Source organism: Podarcis cretensis (genome assembly GCF_951804945.1).
Source record: "Podarcis cretensis genome assembly, chromosome: 2".
Taxonomy (NCBI): domain Eukaryota; kingdom Metazoa; phylum Chordata; class Lepidosauria; order Squamata; family Lacertidae; genus Podarcis; species Podarcis cretensis.
The window spans coordinates 110723432-110737160 of record NC_137171.1 but is presented as its reverse complement, the minus strand read 5'-3'; the positions used below and the strand labels follow the sequence as shown (position 1 = coordinate 110737160).

The following is a 13729-nucleotide window of genomic DNA, read 5'->3' as shown; positions in this document are numbered from 1 at the left end:
TAAATGAAGCAACTGTGTGTGGAAAAATAACAGCGGGTGTGTGTTCACTAACAGCGGGGGAAAGCAAGCAGGGACACTTGACAGAGTTGTATAAAAATACATTGTATGAAGAAAGTGGATTGAGATAAGCTTTTCTTCTCGTAATACAGTGGTACCTTGGTTTGCAAACAGTCTGGTTTTGGATTACAAACACGCCAAACCCAGAAGTGTGCGTCCTAGTTTGCAAACTTTCTCTGGATTATAACTCAATTTTTTTGGATTACAAACCAATTTTTTTTGGAAGCCCCATTGGCGAAAGCACGCCTTGGGTTACAACCTGTTTTGGTTTATGAACGGACCTCCGGAACGGATTATGGTTGTAAATCAAGGTACCACTTTACTAGAAACTAGGCTCACTGGTAGTAGATTTGGGACAGATAGAAGGTTCAGAGTACTTTGCTGGGGAACTAGATAGTTCCTAGAGAATGTAATCGCTTTCATCTGCTGCATGTGGGCTTGCAGGAACTGAAGGCTGGAGATGTGTCTCTGGTTTGCTGGAGCAAGACTCTTTTACCATTTTCTTTTGCAAAAGAAACACTCTTGGACAGATGGTTCCATGAGAGCACCCCTCAAGCCAGCCTATGCTGGAGAATTGGCTGGTTCAGGTAATAATTCAAAACCATTTACCCCTTTCCCCCTCAAGCCCTGCTTCAATGAATACAATGTAATTTATTTGCCAGGGAAAAGAACAGCCAGCCCAGACGACAAGGGTTAAATAACTCATTTTCCCACCATGTTTATTACTAATGTACAAAATATACAAAACTTAGAGAGAGAAGAGACATTTCCTTCCCCTCAGGAGAGGGGCGACTGCACCCACTTCAAGGAGAACGGGAGACATAAGATGTAATGACAAGCCCACACCTTGTGAGACACTTAAAAAAAAAAAGGAAAAAAAGAAACCCACAACCAACAACATAAATCAGGAAAACAAAAATTACCCCCCTAAATCATTAGAGTCAAGGTTGAGTTTTCATAGAAAACAGTTTGTAGGTTTCCCCTAATGACAGAACATAGCACCAAAGGAAACCGCATCTCTGCAGCCAGTGGGGAAGATTTGACAAAGGGGAGAGGATGGGGCACCAGTAAGGTATTGTGCAAGTGGCAACTACTGGAATTCCCCCATCTCCCAGTGGGCCTTCAACCAGGGCTGTAGATTCATCGACCGCAGAATAATCCAGAAGCAGCTGCTTCTCGCCCTGCCTCACATGCGTGTTCCTAAAAGGGCAGCGTTTGCCTGCGGAGGCCAGCTGTTCTGCCGGAGGAAAAGCAAAGTCCTCAGGGCAGGCCTGGTTCCTGGGAACCTGTGGTGGAATATAGTCCAGCCCAGGCAGGCCTTTCAGAGCTGCAGTGCCTCCTCCTCCTCCTCTGCTGGTTTTCACAGGGATATTTACACAGGTTGGTCGGCTTTCCCCAAAATCCTGCCCTGACGTCTCTTGTGCTTTCACAGCCATGGGTGGCCTCATCGCTCCACAGACCAGACGGAAAAGGTGCCTCCCAGTGGTTTCCTCTTTTTTTGGGGGGGGGGGGGGATGTGGCAGTTCATTATCAGTAGCAGCGGAGGGGAGAGTGGTCGGCTCCCCCTTGCCCCAAACGTTTAAAGGGCCTCACAGAAGCCATAAAAAGGTGGATGCAGCATGAGTCTCGAGAGTTGGGGGTTCAAGTCCCGGAGTCTGTGACATGGGAATGTGTGCTGATACCACAGTTAAGAAGAGCTGAGGAGAGGGGCCCGGGGCCCTGCGACTAGGGCAAGGGCGGCCCGTTGACGCCAGGGTGGTAGAAGGCACACTTGTTCTCGTACCTGCAGCTGCCTTTCATCGTGAAGTGACGACAAACGGGGCGCTCCGACCTGTCTGCGAGGCGAAAGGGAAGGGACAGGGCAGTCAGCCACGGTGGGAAGGAAGTTCGGGTAACTTTGCATGCACCCCTTCCCTCAACATACTGTTACATCCCAGCCACCCGCAGACCCAGAACGCGATGCATCACAAAGAACCGAAGATGGCAAAACAAGTTTCTAAAGAAAGCATGCTATTAAAAGTAAATGGGAAGAGACTATCCTATGCCCTGGGCAGCATTGTTAACATTTGAAGAATCTGTTTTAGGGGCCAAAGACAAAGGGGACGGACAATCTGTATTCAAACATTTCTGTTCCCCTTTGCTTTTCCCTTTTCCTTTTAGCAGCTGCTTGCCTCCCTGTGAAACTCTGCATGCTGGGCTGACACCCTCGCAAATCCCACCCCATCAAGGGAAGAGCACTGAAAATTTCCAGTATTTACCTCCACCGTGGCCGCCTCCGTGCCCCCAGCCGTGGTCCCCTGGGTGACCTCTGCCGTGGTCCCCTGGATGTCCCCTGCCGTGGTCCCCTGGGTGACCTCTGCCGTGGTCCCCTGGATATCCCCGGCCATGGTCCCCTGGATGACCACCTGGATGTCCCCTGCCGTGGTCCCCTGGATGACCGCCAGGATGTCCCCGGCCGTGGTCCCCGGGGTGGCCCCTGCCGTGGTCCCCGGCATGGCCCCCTCCTCCGTGACCTCCGTGGCCGCCGCCGTGTCCCCCTCCGTGGCCGCCACCGCCGTGTCCCCCTCCATGGCCACCGCCCATGCTGTTGTTGGGAGGGCCACCCCTACCATTAGGGGGGCCGCTGTTCCGCCTGCCGCCTCGTCCACGGAAAGGGGGCTCTCCACCTCTGCCACCTCGCCCACGGTGAAAAGGGCCGGGGCCAGGGCCCGGACCAGGGCTGCCGCCTCTCATGCCTCCGTGGGGCCCACCTCGCATGCCACCGTCGGGAGGGTCCCAGTAGCCATCATTACATTGGGGTGGGGGTGGGCCCATCATTCGAGGCCCGCTGGGCACGCCAGGGCCGGGAGGCATGTTAGGACCAACTGGGCCCCCGTGGGGTCCTGGGGAAGACAGAAGGGGAGCACAATGAGCGTGGCTTTGGGTTTAGCCAAAGAAACACAACCGACAATGGTTTCTCAGGAACACGCCATTCCCACCACTCCCCACCCCAATCCCAGGGATAGATCGGTTGGTAAGAGCATAAGTCTCTAGATCTCAGGGTTGTGGTTTCAAGCCCCACACAGGGTGAAAGATTCCTGCATTGCAGGGGATTGAACTAGATGATTCTCATGCCCCCTCTTTCAGCTTTTCAATTCTATGATTCCATGCTGGCCTTTTCTTTTTAGGAAGGACCCATCTCTACTTACCAGGCATAGGTCCTGGAACTACAGGAGGGAAGAGCTGCATGTTTTTGGGCCCTGGGGGAAATCCGTTGGGGACTGGACCAGGCCCTGTTCCAAGCAGTCCGTGAGGAACTATAAGGAGAAGAAAGGAACTGTTAATGGAGTCCCATTGCAAAGGAGAATCAACACAAAACAGAGAAAAACAGCTGTATATGAAAGAAAAAGAAAAAAGAAAGGAGAGAAACAGCTCTACATAACCACCAGGCTAAACCCAACCTGTTAGCCACTGTAAGCCTGGAATTTGAACACAAAGCTTTGGCATGTCCTCCCTTGGATGGGCCACCTAGTCCTTTACTTAGGCCTCCGTTTTAAAGTGGGGGGAAGCATCCCTATGGCGCCTTATGCAACTGACTCGTGGGGAGGAACTGTGTGGCATATCTGGGAGGACAGCTGATGGAAACAGCGAGGCCTATTCAACATGGGGGGCAGAGGGATTAAGGTGCCAAATGAAACCAACTCACCTCCCGAAGGACCCGGTCCAGGCTGACCCTGCAAGTTGCCCAGCAGGTGCTTGATTTTGTCGGAGTAATCTGGCTGCTTCAGCAGCTCTTCTGTTTTGTGATTGTTGGAGCCACCCTGCAATAAATGGGGAAGATAAGCCGTGGGATTAGAAAGGAGGTCTGCAGCCTTGGCCTACCCTGTCCCCACTGGCTACACTGGTCCTGCGTACACCTCTGCTTAGCTGGGGCAGGGGAGCTACTCCGGTTTTGCGCAAAGGAAGGCACCAGAAAATGGGTTTCAGGACAGAATCCCATTTATCAGCTTCTCTTCCTGGCGCAGCGTGGGATAGTCTCCTGCTCTTTTTATTTCATGAGGGGAAGAGGAGGAGGAGGAGGATTCTGGTCTCTGCACCTATCTGAAGGTGTCGGTAAGATGGGGCCAATAGTTTGGTTCAGCAGAAATTCGGCTTCTCAACTGCAAAGGAGGCAGGTGAGGAGGAGGCACGGCAGGCCAGGTCAGCTGCGGTTGGTTTTCTGCTGTTCTAGTTACCATGATGGAGGTGAGGATCTCTTGCACGTTGATGGAGGAGTTGGGGTTGGGGCCCTGCGGGTTCTTGCCTGCCCCCATGCTGCCCATGAGGTTGGCCAGGACCGGGGGCAGCTTCGAGCCCCCAGCTCCGTCCGGAGACTGCGAGGCGGTGGTTGGGTCGAGTCTTTCCTCGTAGGTAGCCTCATCCATGGAGCATTCCTGAGAGAGGTGACAGAGGAGACAGAAGGAGTCAGCAGAGGCTGGCTGCTGGGGAGCTGGCTGCTCAAACCCAGGGAGACGGGGCGGGTGGGTGGGTGGGTGGGAGAGCCGGCTGTTCTAGCCCAGGGGAGATCGGCTGTGCTTCTGATCCAAAATACTCCCCTTCTCCAGCTTGTTTCCACTACACAGAAGGGAAACCAACACAGAGAGGGGGCAGGGAATAGGCATAGAGCACACGGTTTCTGGGGTCCCTTTCTTAAATATGCTTTCTTAGCATAGGGAACCTAGGAGGGTTTGTCTATCAAGTGTCCTGCTCTTAAAAAAATAAAATAAAATATTGGCCTGCTGCACAGTTGCAAGACTAGCTCTGGCTATCACTCCCACTCCTCTTGTAGCCACTATTTTTTATTTTTTATTTTCCTCTGCTCAAAGCAGGGGATTGGAAACCACCGAAGTGAGAAAGCACTTACCTCATCCAGAGGAATGAGCTTGGGCGGCACTGGCTCATAGGACTCTGGGTCAGGCTCATGAGGACTGTCGGGAACACTAGAGAGAGAGAACATTGGTCTGGAATTAATACAGGGAGAGAAGAGACGGATAACACCTTGCCTAAGTTAAGATTGCTAGGCCTGAAACTAGGGAAGCCAAGAAACTTGAAATCCCTGGCCAACTCTGGACAGTTCACCTAGTGCCCTACGTAATAAAGGTCCTTCTCCTGCCACATGGGAACACTGAGAGGACAAGCACGGTGAGAACTGCTGAGAGCCCAGATACTGCAGAAGAAACGGGAAGATAGAGCTATAATCACCCAGGTCCTCCCCAAAATGGGACTAGCCATGGAATTTCCTCTCCCAACCATGTAACTAATACTGTTTCTCCACTGTTGTCTTCCAGGATACATGACTGAATCCTTGCTAAAATTAGAGAATCGCCTATAGTCACTTCCATATTCCATCTAGTTTCCGTGTCCTATACTCAGTCTGGAAGTCATCTGCTGAAGATACCAGGGATCTAACCCAGGGTCTCAAGTGCTCAAATGCACACGTCAGCATGTTTGCTGGAGTTCGCCTACCTCTCTTTGGAGAGAAAGATTTCCTGCAAAATGCCTTTCTCGCGCTCAGCCTGGGTGAACTTCTCCTGGCTCCCGCTTCCCGGCTGAACCAGTGGAGAAGGCAAGTCAATGGGCTTCGGGTAGACCCAGGGGATCTTCTCCTCCATGGCATCATGACTGAGCCGACGTGCTGTCTCAAAGGCCTCACGATCCTTCAGCATCTCTCGCTTGGCAGCTTCGCCAAAGTCTTTGATTTTGTTCACATTGACTGTGAGGACAGAGCAGACAGGTAAGCCTAAAATAAGATCTGGCAAAACTCTTTTTAACAATGCAGCTAGGGACCCTCGTGAGCCAACACTGAAAGTTCATTATTGCCTTCCCACACCAACTTCTTGAAAGGAAAAACCAATCCTTTCTGTTGATCAGCACAACAGAGAAACTCCAAATTTTCCTACAGCAAACAAGATATGTTAGCCTAGAGGACCCTCAGTTCCTGAATATCAAAGCTTTAATTCAACAAAGGAATAAACACTGGACATTACTGCTTGCAAAGAAACCCTTGATAAAAACCAAGAGTGCCCAAAATAATTGTTTTCACTGCCACATGGCCTTATGACTTAGCCACTGCAGAAGGAATCCCTGGGCTGGGCATGTGTGTTTTCGCATTCCAATTCCTTTTATTTGCACAAACCTTTCCTCCAGAACAGGGCACTCACCTCGCTCTGTCTCATCCAATTCAAAGTAGAAATACTCTCGCAGCTTGCTTTCCTCAGGCCAGCTCACAGTCTTCTTCTTCTTGCCCTTCTTTGTCAGCTGGGTTGAATCGACCGGGCTATCGGCTGGTTTGGAATCCAGCAATCCACCCTGCTCAGAGGAATCTGCAAAAGCACAACCACATGCAAGCTCAGCAACAGAGCTGCAGAGACATCGCATGCTTCGAATACCAGGGCCAGAAGAGGCAGGGAAACCCCCAACCTGTTTCAGATGCAATGTATATCCCTTAGGCAAAGTTGCCTTTGGGGGGGGGGCTTTTTAGACACCATGCACTAGCTGCTCAGGATCTCGCTTTGAGACAGCAATTTTAAGATGGTGAAGGCTTCCTGGACAAGCTCAACACTGCATTGGGTAAAAAGCTCTGCTCCATGTACGTACACACACACACAGTTACACTAGATGTGCCTTCCCTCCTGCTTTTCCTTACTTGTCTCCATTGGCTCAGGAACCTCCACAGCTGGTACAGGGGTGCCAGGTCTATCCACATCCATTGGCTCTGATGCAGGGGTAAGCTCTGGTGAAGCTGGCTTGGTGGTACTCATTTCTTGCACTGGCTTCCCTTCAAAGGGGCTCGACTGAGGATTGAGAAACACACCCCAAACCTCTATTTAGTTAATTGCCAGATATGGTGTTAACAGTAGGGGAAGCTGGGGCTTTGGCCATCAATATACATACTGATACATCCACCCCCATTGTTCATGCCCAGACATTAAGGTCCAGCACCGAGGGCCTTCTGGCGGTTCTCTCATTGCAAGAAGTGAGGTTACAGGGAACCAGGCAGGGGGCCTTCTTAGTAGTGGCGCCCGCCCTGTGGAACACGCTCCCGTCAGATGTCAAGGAGATAAACAACTATCTGACTTTTAAAAGACATCTGAAGGTAGCCCTGTTTAGGGAAGTTTTTAATGTTTGATTGCGGTTTTAACACTCTGTTGGGAGCTGCCCAGAGTGGCTGGGGAACCCCAGCCAGAGGGGCAAAGTGTAAATAAATTATTATCATTATTATTATCATTATTAACAGGTTCCTCTCACCTTTGCTGCAGTTGGAGACAAAACTTTCTTTTTCTTCTTGATCTTGATCCCTGGGACAGGGGCAGAGTTTAGGGCATCCAAAAAGCCCAAACCTTCCATAGCTGGGGATGAATGGAGAAAAACGGGTTGAAAGCAATTCTGTAATCAAAGTCCTTCATCAGTGCAATCCTGAGCGTGTTTAGTCATAAGATGCCCCACCGTACTCAGTGGGAGCTACTCCCAAGCAAGCATGGCAAGGTCTGCAGCCTCAGAAACATTCAGCAGCCACAACAGCCTCACTCATGAGGAAGGTCAGAGCACTGGTATTCTAGCTGCCTCTATAGTGCATGTTACTCCATAGGTCATTTTCTACCTGGGGCAGGCCTTCTGGGTAAGACACAATGGTGTGAACAACCATTAAAAAAAAAAATTAGAGAAGCTTACGTTGTGCGGGGATGATCTTGACTTTAATTTCTTTGGTAGTGTTAGGGGTGGTATTGAGGGGCTTGTATTTCTTCTCAGCAGGTGGGTTTTCTGCAATGGGAGTAGATGTGCTGCAGGAAGAAAAGGCACAGTGTCAGTTAAAAGAGGAGGGGGCACTAGGAAGGTCGCCATCAGTTTCGGGAGTTTTTATCTCTTGTAGTTCACTTGACACATATTGCATACTTTGCTCGTCTAATGAACGTCCTTGTTGTTATTTATCCAATTTATAGCCCTCCCCTTTATCAGAAGATCCCAGGGCAGTGTGAACCCAGATTCTGCCCTATCACTATTCCAAACTTCCTTGCTATAGCATATCTAAAAACCGGTGAACAGAATGGCTTGAGCCACTTTCTCCCACTATTACACCTCATTCACTACAGATAACAAACAAGAGGCCTCCTGTCACCATCAACTCCCCCCTCCTGAAAGAGTTGATGTTACAACTTAGGAAAGTGCTGGCTCAACAGGAATAATCAAAGCTTTCCCAACGCTGGGTCAAAACCCTCCAATCGACAAGTAGTTAAGAGCAATGAGATGAAGTCATCATTAGGATCCAAGGACTTACTTCTGTCTCTTCAGTGGTATTGGCTTCAAGTTGTATTTGTCCGAGGTTACTGCAGCACTGACAGTTTTCTTTACGGGAAGGAGGGATGGAGTCTCCATTTCCAGCCCTGCAAGTTAACGGCAACATTCAGTGTCATAACTGTTTCCAACAACAACTGCGATAATCCCAGAATAGGCTCTGCAAGTGTGGACTGCCTGCCTATCCAAGACTGTAAGCCAGCTGTTTATAGAATGTATTTTTGCTCAAAAACGTATTATTTTGTTCGCTACATTTATATCCCACCTTTCCTTCCAAGGAACTCAGAGTGGCATACACAGTTCTCCCCCCATTTTATCCTCCCAACAACTTGGTGGGGTGGGGCTAAGCTGAGAGGCTGTGACTGGCCCAAGGTGACCTTGTGAGCTCCACAACTGAGTTGGGATTTGAACTCAGCTGTCACAGGGTCCTAGTCCAACTCTTAAATGCTACACCATACTGGATCATTAAGCATGCCTATGCCAGCACTTACCAGTGGAACGGAACTTAGCATGGCTGGGCGCTGTAGTGCGGAGAGATTTTGGCTTTTCTTTCTTCTTCTCAGGGGTCTCTTCAGGTTTGGTTTCTGATTTGGCCTCCTGAGGCTTCTCCTGAACGGGTGCTTTGCCTTTATTCTCCTCCTTCCGCTTTTTCTTGTCTCGCTCTGCAAGGAAGAATGAAGGTCAGAAGGGTTAAAGTCGGAATACTTCCTGGCCCTTTCGGGATGCAGCTAAGGGAGATTTCATCACTGTTTGTACCTACTTTAAACAATGTGTGCATATACCAATCTCTTTGGTCTAATCCAGTGTTTCCCAAACTTGAATCTCCAGCTGTTTTCAGACTACAATTCCCATCATCCCTGACCACTGGTCTTGCTAGCTAGGAATGATGGGAGTTGTCCAAAAAAAACATCTGGAGACCCGAGTTTGGGAAACACTTGTTCTTAGTTCTGAAGGATGAGACCGGTTAAGAGCCGGATTTGGCTATTACAAACTTAACCTGAGCATCTGTGAGACAGCACAGAGTCACTTACCTGTAGGCTGGGAGCTACTCTGGGAACGGATGACACCCATCCAGTCGCTGACCAGTATTGAAGCCAGTCTGCGAAGCTCTGGAAAGGAGAGAGACATAAGCACCGAATGAGCTGCTGGAATATAGTGATAACCAATGTAAGAGGGCATGTGTCAGAATTCTGCAAGTGTCCAGAGAACAGGTTTTTACCTTCATCCTCACTTGTCTTGCTGAGCTGCTTGACCAGCTTGGCAGTATTGTTCTGAAATAGAAAGGGTGGGAGGAAAAAATAGGAGGTTATCACATCAAGCAAAACACCAGGGTGAAACAATGCGTGCCAGGTTGCTGTACTACTGCACCCAGGGGGTACTGGCTTTGGGAAAGGCGTGTGATCCCGAGAAAAAGGCCGAAACCTCCTGGCCCACCCACCTTGCCGCGGGGCATTTCTGCAGCCCTGAAACCCAAGGGCAAGGGTGAAGAGCAACGTCCAAAGCTGTTTCATTGACTAACTTGTTTCAGATGATCCACAGTAAGGGGTAAGTGCTGCAGGGTGAGCAGGATCTGCTGCAGGAGGGGCACGTTATTCGCTGCTTTTGAGCTGGTCAGCCATGTGTTGAGAAGCTTGTAGCCACCAACCTTGATGAATCTGCAGAAAGAGGGGAACACACTTTGTTGAGATAAGTGCTTTGCTAGATGGTTGCAATGAGTGCCTAGGATTTGTAAGACTAACTGGGAGGCGGATAGACAGGCAAAAGCAAAGCAGGGATATGAATATCCTGAATGCAAGTGGGCTCACCCTGCTAACTATTATTATTTATTTAAGTATTATTCATTCATTTATTTATTTATTAATATTCATGTATCATCGAGACCACAAGATGAGTTAAAACATAAAACGCAAAATGCATAAAGTGAGTGACTGGACAATTCAGTGGCATCCGTAATTATAGAAATCATATTCCTTTTGCTGGAGGTGGCGACACAAGTCAGAAGTCCACCCCAGCCCCTTTCCTAGACTTAATCCACAGAACTCCCCCTCTGCCTCTGGAACTAGCAGACCAAATTCTATTCATCAGAAACATTCAAAAGTCCTTACTTTGAGAGTATGTCTTGTGTTCTGGTCTGCAACAAGATGTTCAGATAGATGCAGCGACTGACCATCTTCTGGGCATCTTTCATCAAGCTAAAATTGGAGAAAGGGAAATATTAACTACTACTGCAAGCAGGCCATCCAGAAGATGAGACCAGATAATATTTGTAAGGGAAAGGGAGCTTTTTCAGTGGGGTGGGGTGACACACACACAGATACATTTGTTGAGAGAAGGGAATTCAAATTCTGTCAATTCCAGCTCACCCAGTAAGTTGACCTAGTTTTCAGAATTATATGCAAGGTCAGGCTTCCTCAACCTCGGCCCTCCAGATGTTTTGAGACTACAATTCCCAGCATCCCTGACCACTGGTCCTGTTAGCTAGGGATGGTGGGAGTTGTAGTCCCAAAACATCTGGAGGGCCGAGTTTGGGGATGCCTGCCATAGCTGAACAGCTGTAAACGATGCTGGAGGGTTCTTACATCGCACGTACAACGTAAGGTTTTAGTAAGCCATCACTTTTTGGGAGTCACAACAAGCCTTTCAATTATACCCTTAACACTAAAAACCTACTTGAAAATTTTAGTGATTCCTTCGTGTGTTTTGACTTCTCCATCTTTGCCAAGGAAACAGTCCAGTCCTTTCAGGAGTTCCTTTGGGTCTATCGGTCTGGAACCCATGGTTGGAACTTCTGATAAAATACAGGAGAAAAGGAGCGTACTACAGTTAGTTCTAACTCCTCAAAACAGTTAAAACTACACCTTTCCTTTGCAAAAAAAAAAAAAGTGAAAAAATTTCAGGGGGTAGCTTTCAATTCTAGTAAGTGCAAAGTATTATCATGTTTCCTCTTTAGATAAAGTTCTCAGGAGTCAATGTACAGTGCAGAGAAAGGATCAAGATTTGCACTGAAGAGTTATCCTATTCTTTGAGCCAACAAGCGGCTTCCTCAATCACATAAACTTTGGAAAATAAAAAGGAGCAGTAAGCAAAGAGATGGCGAAAGACAGTGAGAAAGAGTGAAGAAATGCTATCCTCTGCACTGATAATTTGTTTGCCATTTTGTTGATCACCATGACCTTTGAACGAGTGTTGGTGAAATATGCAGGCCATTACAAGATATTTTGTTTCCAACTGGAACAAGTGTTTTTATAAAAATAAACATTTAGTGTTTTGCCACATGCAGTCCAAGTCTCATATATTTCAGTCACAACAAATGTCCTTCTACCTAATGTTCTGAGAGTTCTTCCCTACTAATATCATAAGATTTTTTAACTTTTACAAATTTCATAGCACAATCCTACACAATTTACAGTTCAGTGGGGCATACTCTCAGGCACACAGGAGCACAACTAAAGTTTCTCCTCTCCTATTTTAAAGGCAGGATTATTCATACTGGAAAATGTAGGCCTGACTCTAAAAAGAACACTGTAAATAATTCAGTGAGATATAGCCAGGCTAAAATATAAAACTTCATGAAAAATGTGAGCGACAATATACCAGAATCTAGTTTTATTGGTGGTAACATTTCTGACATCCACTCTCACTGCTAAGTATGTTTTACAGGAATACAGCAGACAGAAGAGCACACCCATTTAAAATGGGCAAATGCACTGAATGAGCATTTACAACAGTTGCTTAGATGCAATTATTTCACTGGGTCACATAAAGGCTTCTTGGACCTAGCAGCTTGCAATTGTCCATTGTCTCACATATCAGGAAACAGGCAAGCAAGATCCAAGGGCCCTCTCGTTTCTCCACTGCCATTATTGTAAAAGGAGTAGTCAACCTCCTTTTATTATACTAGCACCTTCAGATGTACATTCAACTCTCCCATTAACCCACAGCACTTCTATTGCCACGAGTAGCAAAATCAGGCACTCATAGGTGTTTTCCAAGTTTTTGGAAAGGTCCTATATTCCATGGAGGTCATCAGCCAAGTGCACAACCCATTTTCTGAGGAAAGGGCTCATAAAGTTGCTATGCTCAGAAAGCAGTGTTCTAATGGTATATTCTGTGAGTCAAGAGTTGAAGCTGTGTGGTTAAAAAAGCCTATGGCCATATACGCTGCCAACACTAAAAGGGGGCTGTCAGTGGATGTGCAAGCTTTATGGTAAAAGCTACCTGAAGAGGTTCATGAGTCATGCTCTTTTACTGGCAACTTCCTCTAACGTTTAATGTACTTCTCAACTTTCATGGCCAGTCAAGTTATACTATATAGCTGCAAATTGTCAAGGCCCCAAAGCACAGGGCAGTACCTATGGGTAGCAACTGAGCTAAATTGTAGCAAGGGATGCCAATTTAGTTTAAATCTGATCCAGTGCATGGTTGTCTCTCACGAGCACACATTATGGGTGGCAGCTGGTTTGAGACTGTGCAGTGCTCCAGCTGTGCCCCTTGCAATTAAACCAAGAGCAGCTGATGTTTTTACAGCTAACTTCTGGTAGCCAACGTAGGAACTTGCTGGTATAAAATCATGCCTGAGTCAAGACCGTCTCTTCCTCACATCATGGTTTATTAGTCTCTGAAAGAATACCATGTATGATTGACCAACACAAATCTTAGAGAGGCAGTGAGATGCCAATTTCATGTTAAGATTTGGGGCTTCCTGATTTTCTATCTTCTTTGCAAGGACAGCTAGTTGCATCAAGAGGTGTGAAAGCTATTGAAATTGTTCAAAGAGGTAGCCTGTAGCAACCTGCTAAGCATCTTTCTACTGGATCAGGCTCAGATGCCAATCTGAAACAGGGTTGCATCTATGTAAATGTCAGTTATCTAATGGCAATGCAGTATGCGTTCTGAAGCACTTTAAATCCTTGCAAGTTTGATGCAGTAGCAACTGTCTGCGTTGAAAAATGTACTCTCCAATTCAAGAAGTCTGTAGCATATTAATATATGTAGCTGCCTGGAAGACTAAAACTACCTTTGTGTTCACTCTCAATGTGAAATTGGACTGGTGACTTGAGTTGCCTTCTGTGGAGGCATTATCTCCCAGCAAGTGTGGTTTCAAGTTGTTTTTTTAAAAATACAGGACTAGACTACAAAACCCAGATCTTCTCATAGCCCTGCTTTTTTTCAATGACTGAGATTTCCCCCTAAATCAATACGGTCCAGGAGGTCCTAAAGGTAAAAAGGTAAAGGTACCCCTGCCCGTACGGGCCAGTCTTGACAGACTCTGGGGTTGTGCGCCCATCTCACTTAAGAGGCCAGGGGCCAGCGCTGTCCGGAGACACTTCCGGGTCACGTGGCCAGCTTGACATCGCTGCTC

The 13729-nt window shown here is 47.7% G+C and overlaps 1 protein-coding gene across 7 annotated transcripts in view; it reads right to left on the bottom strand.

Moving 5' to 3' along the window:
- Positions 1-750: 750 nt before the first annotated feature.
- Positions 751-13729, bottom strand: part of PPP1R10 (protein phosphatase 1 regulatory subunit 10) — a 22267-nt gene continuing 9288 nt past the window's right edge. For 2 of the 7 annotated variants that reach the window (XM_079959149.1, XM_079959150.1), the window contains 18 exons: positions 11038-11155; positions 10473-10559; positions 9887-10022; positions 9587-9638; positions 9399-9476; positions 8859-9029; positions 8351-8456; positions 7747-7856; positions 7324-7424; positions 6722-6869; positions 6237-6398; positions 5542-5788; positions 4940-5015; positions 4272-4469; positions 3743-3857; positions 3246-3353; positions 2316-2939; positions 751-1892 (listed from right to left, as the gene is read on the bottom strand). In XM_079959149.1, coding sequence (XP_079815275.1) covers positions 1783-1892; positions 2316-2939; positions 3246-3353; positions 3743-3857; positions 4272-4469; positions 4940-5015; positions 5542-5788; positions 6237-6398; positions 6722-6869; positions 7324-7424; positions 7747-7856; positions 8351-8456; positions 8859-9029; positions 9399-9476; positions 9587-9638; positions 9887-10022; positions 10473-10559; positions 11038-11144 — 2736 coding nt within the window. In that variant the 5' untranslated portion in view covers positions 11145-11155 and the 3' untranslated portion in view covers positions 751-1782. Of the gene's footprint in view, positions 1893-2315; positions 2940-3245; positions 3354-3742; positions 3858-4271; positions 4470-4939; positions 5016-5541; positions 5789-6236; positions 6399-6721; positions 6870-7323; positions 7425-7746; positions 7857-8350; positions 8457-8858; positions 9030-9398; positions 9477-9586; positions 9639-9886; positions 10023-10472; positions 10560-11037; positions 11156-13729 lie in introns of those variants that run through there. The other 5 variants (XM_079959146.1, XM_079959147.1, XM_079959151.1 and 2 more) reach the window with 5 other exon arrangements.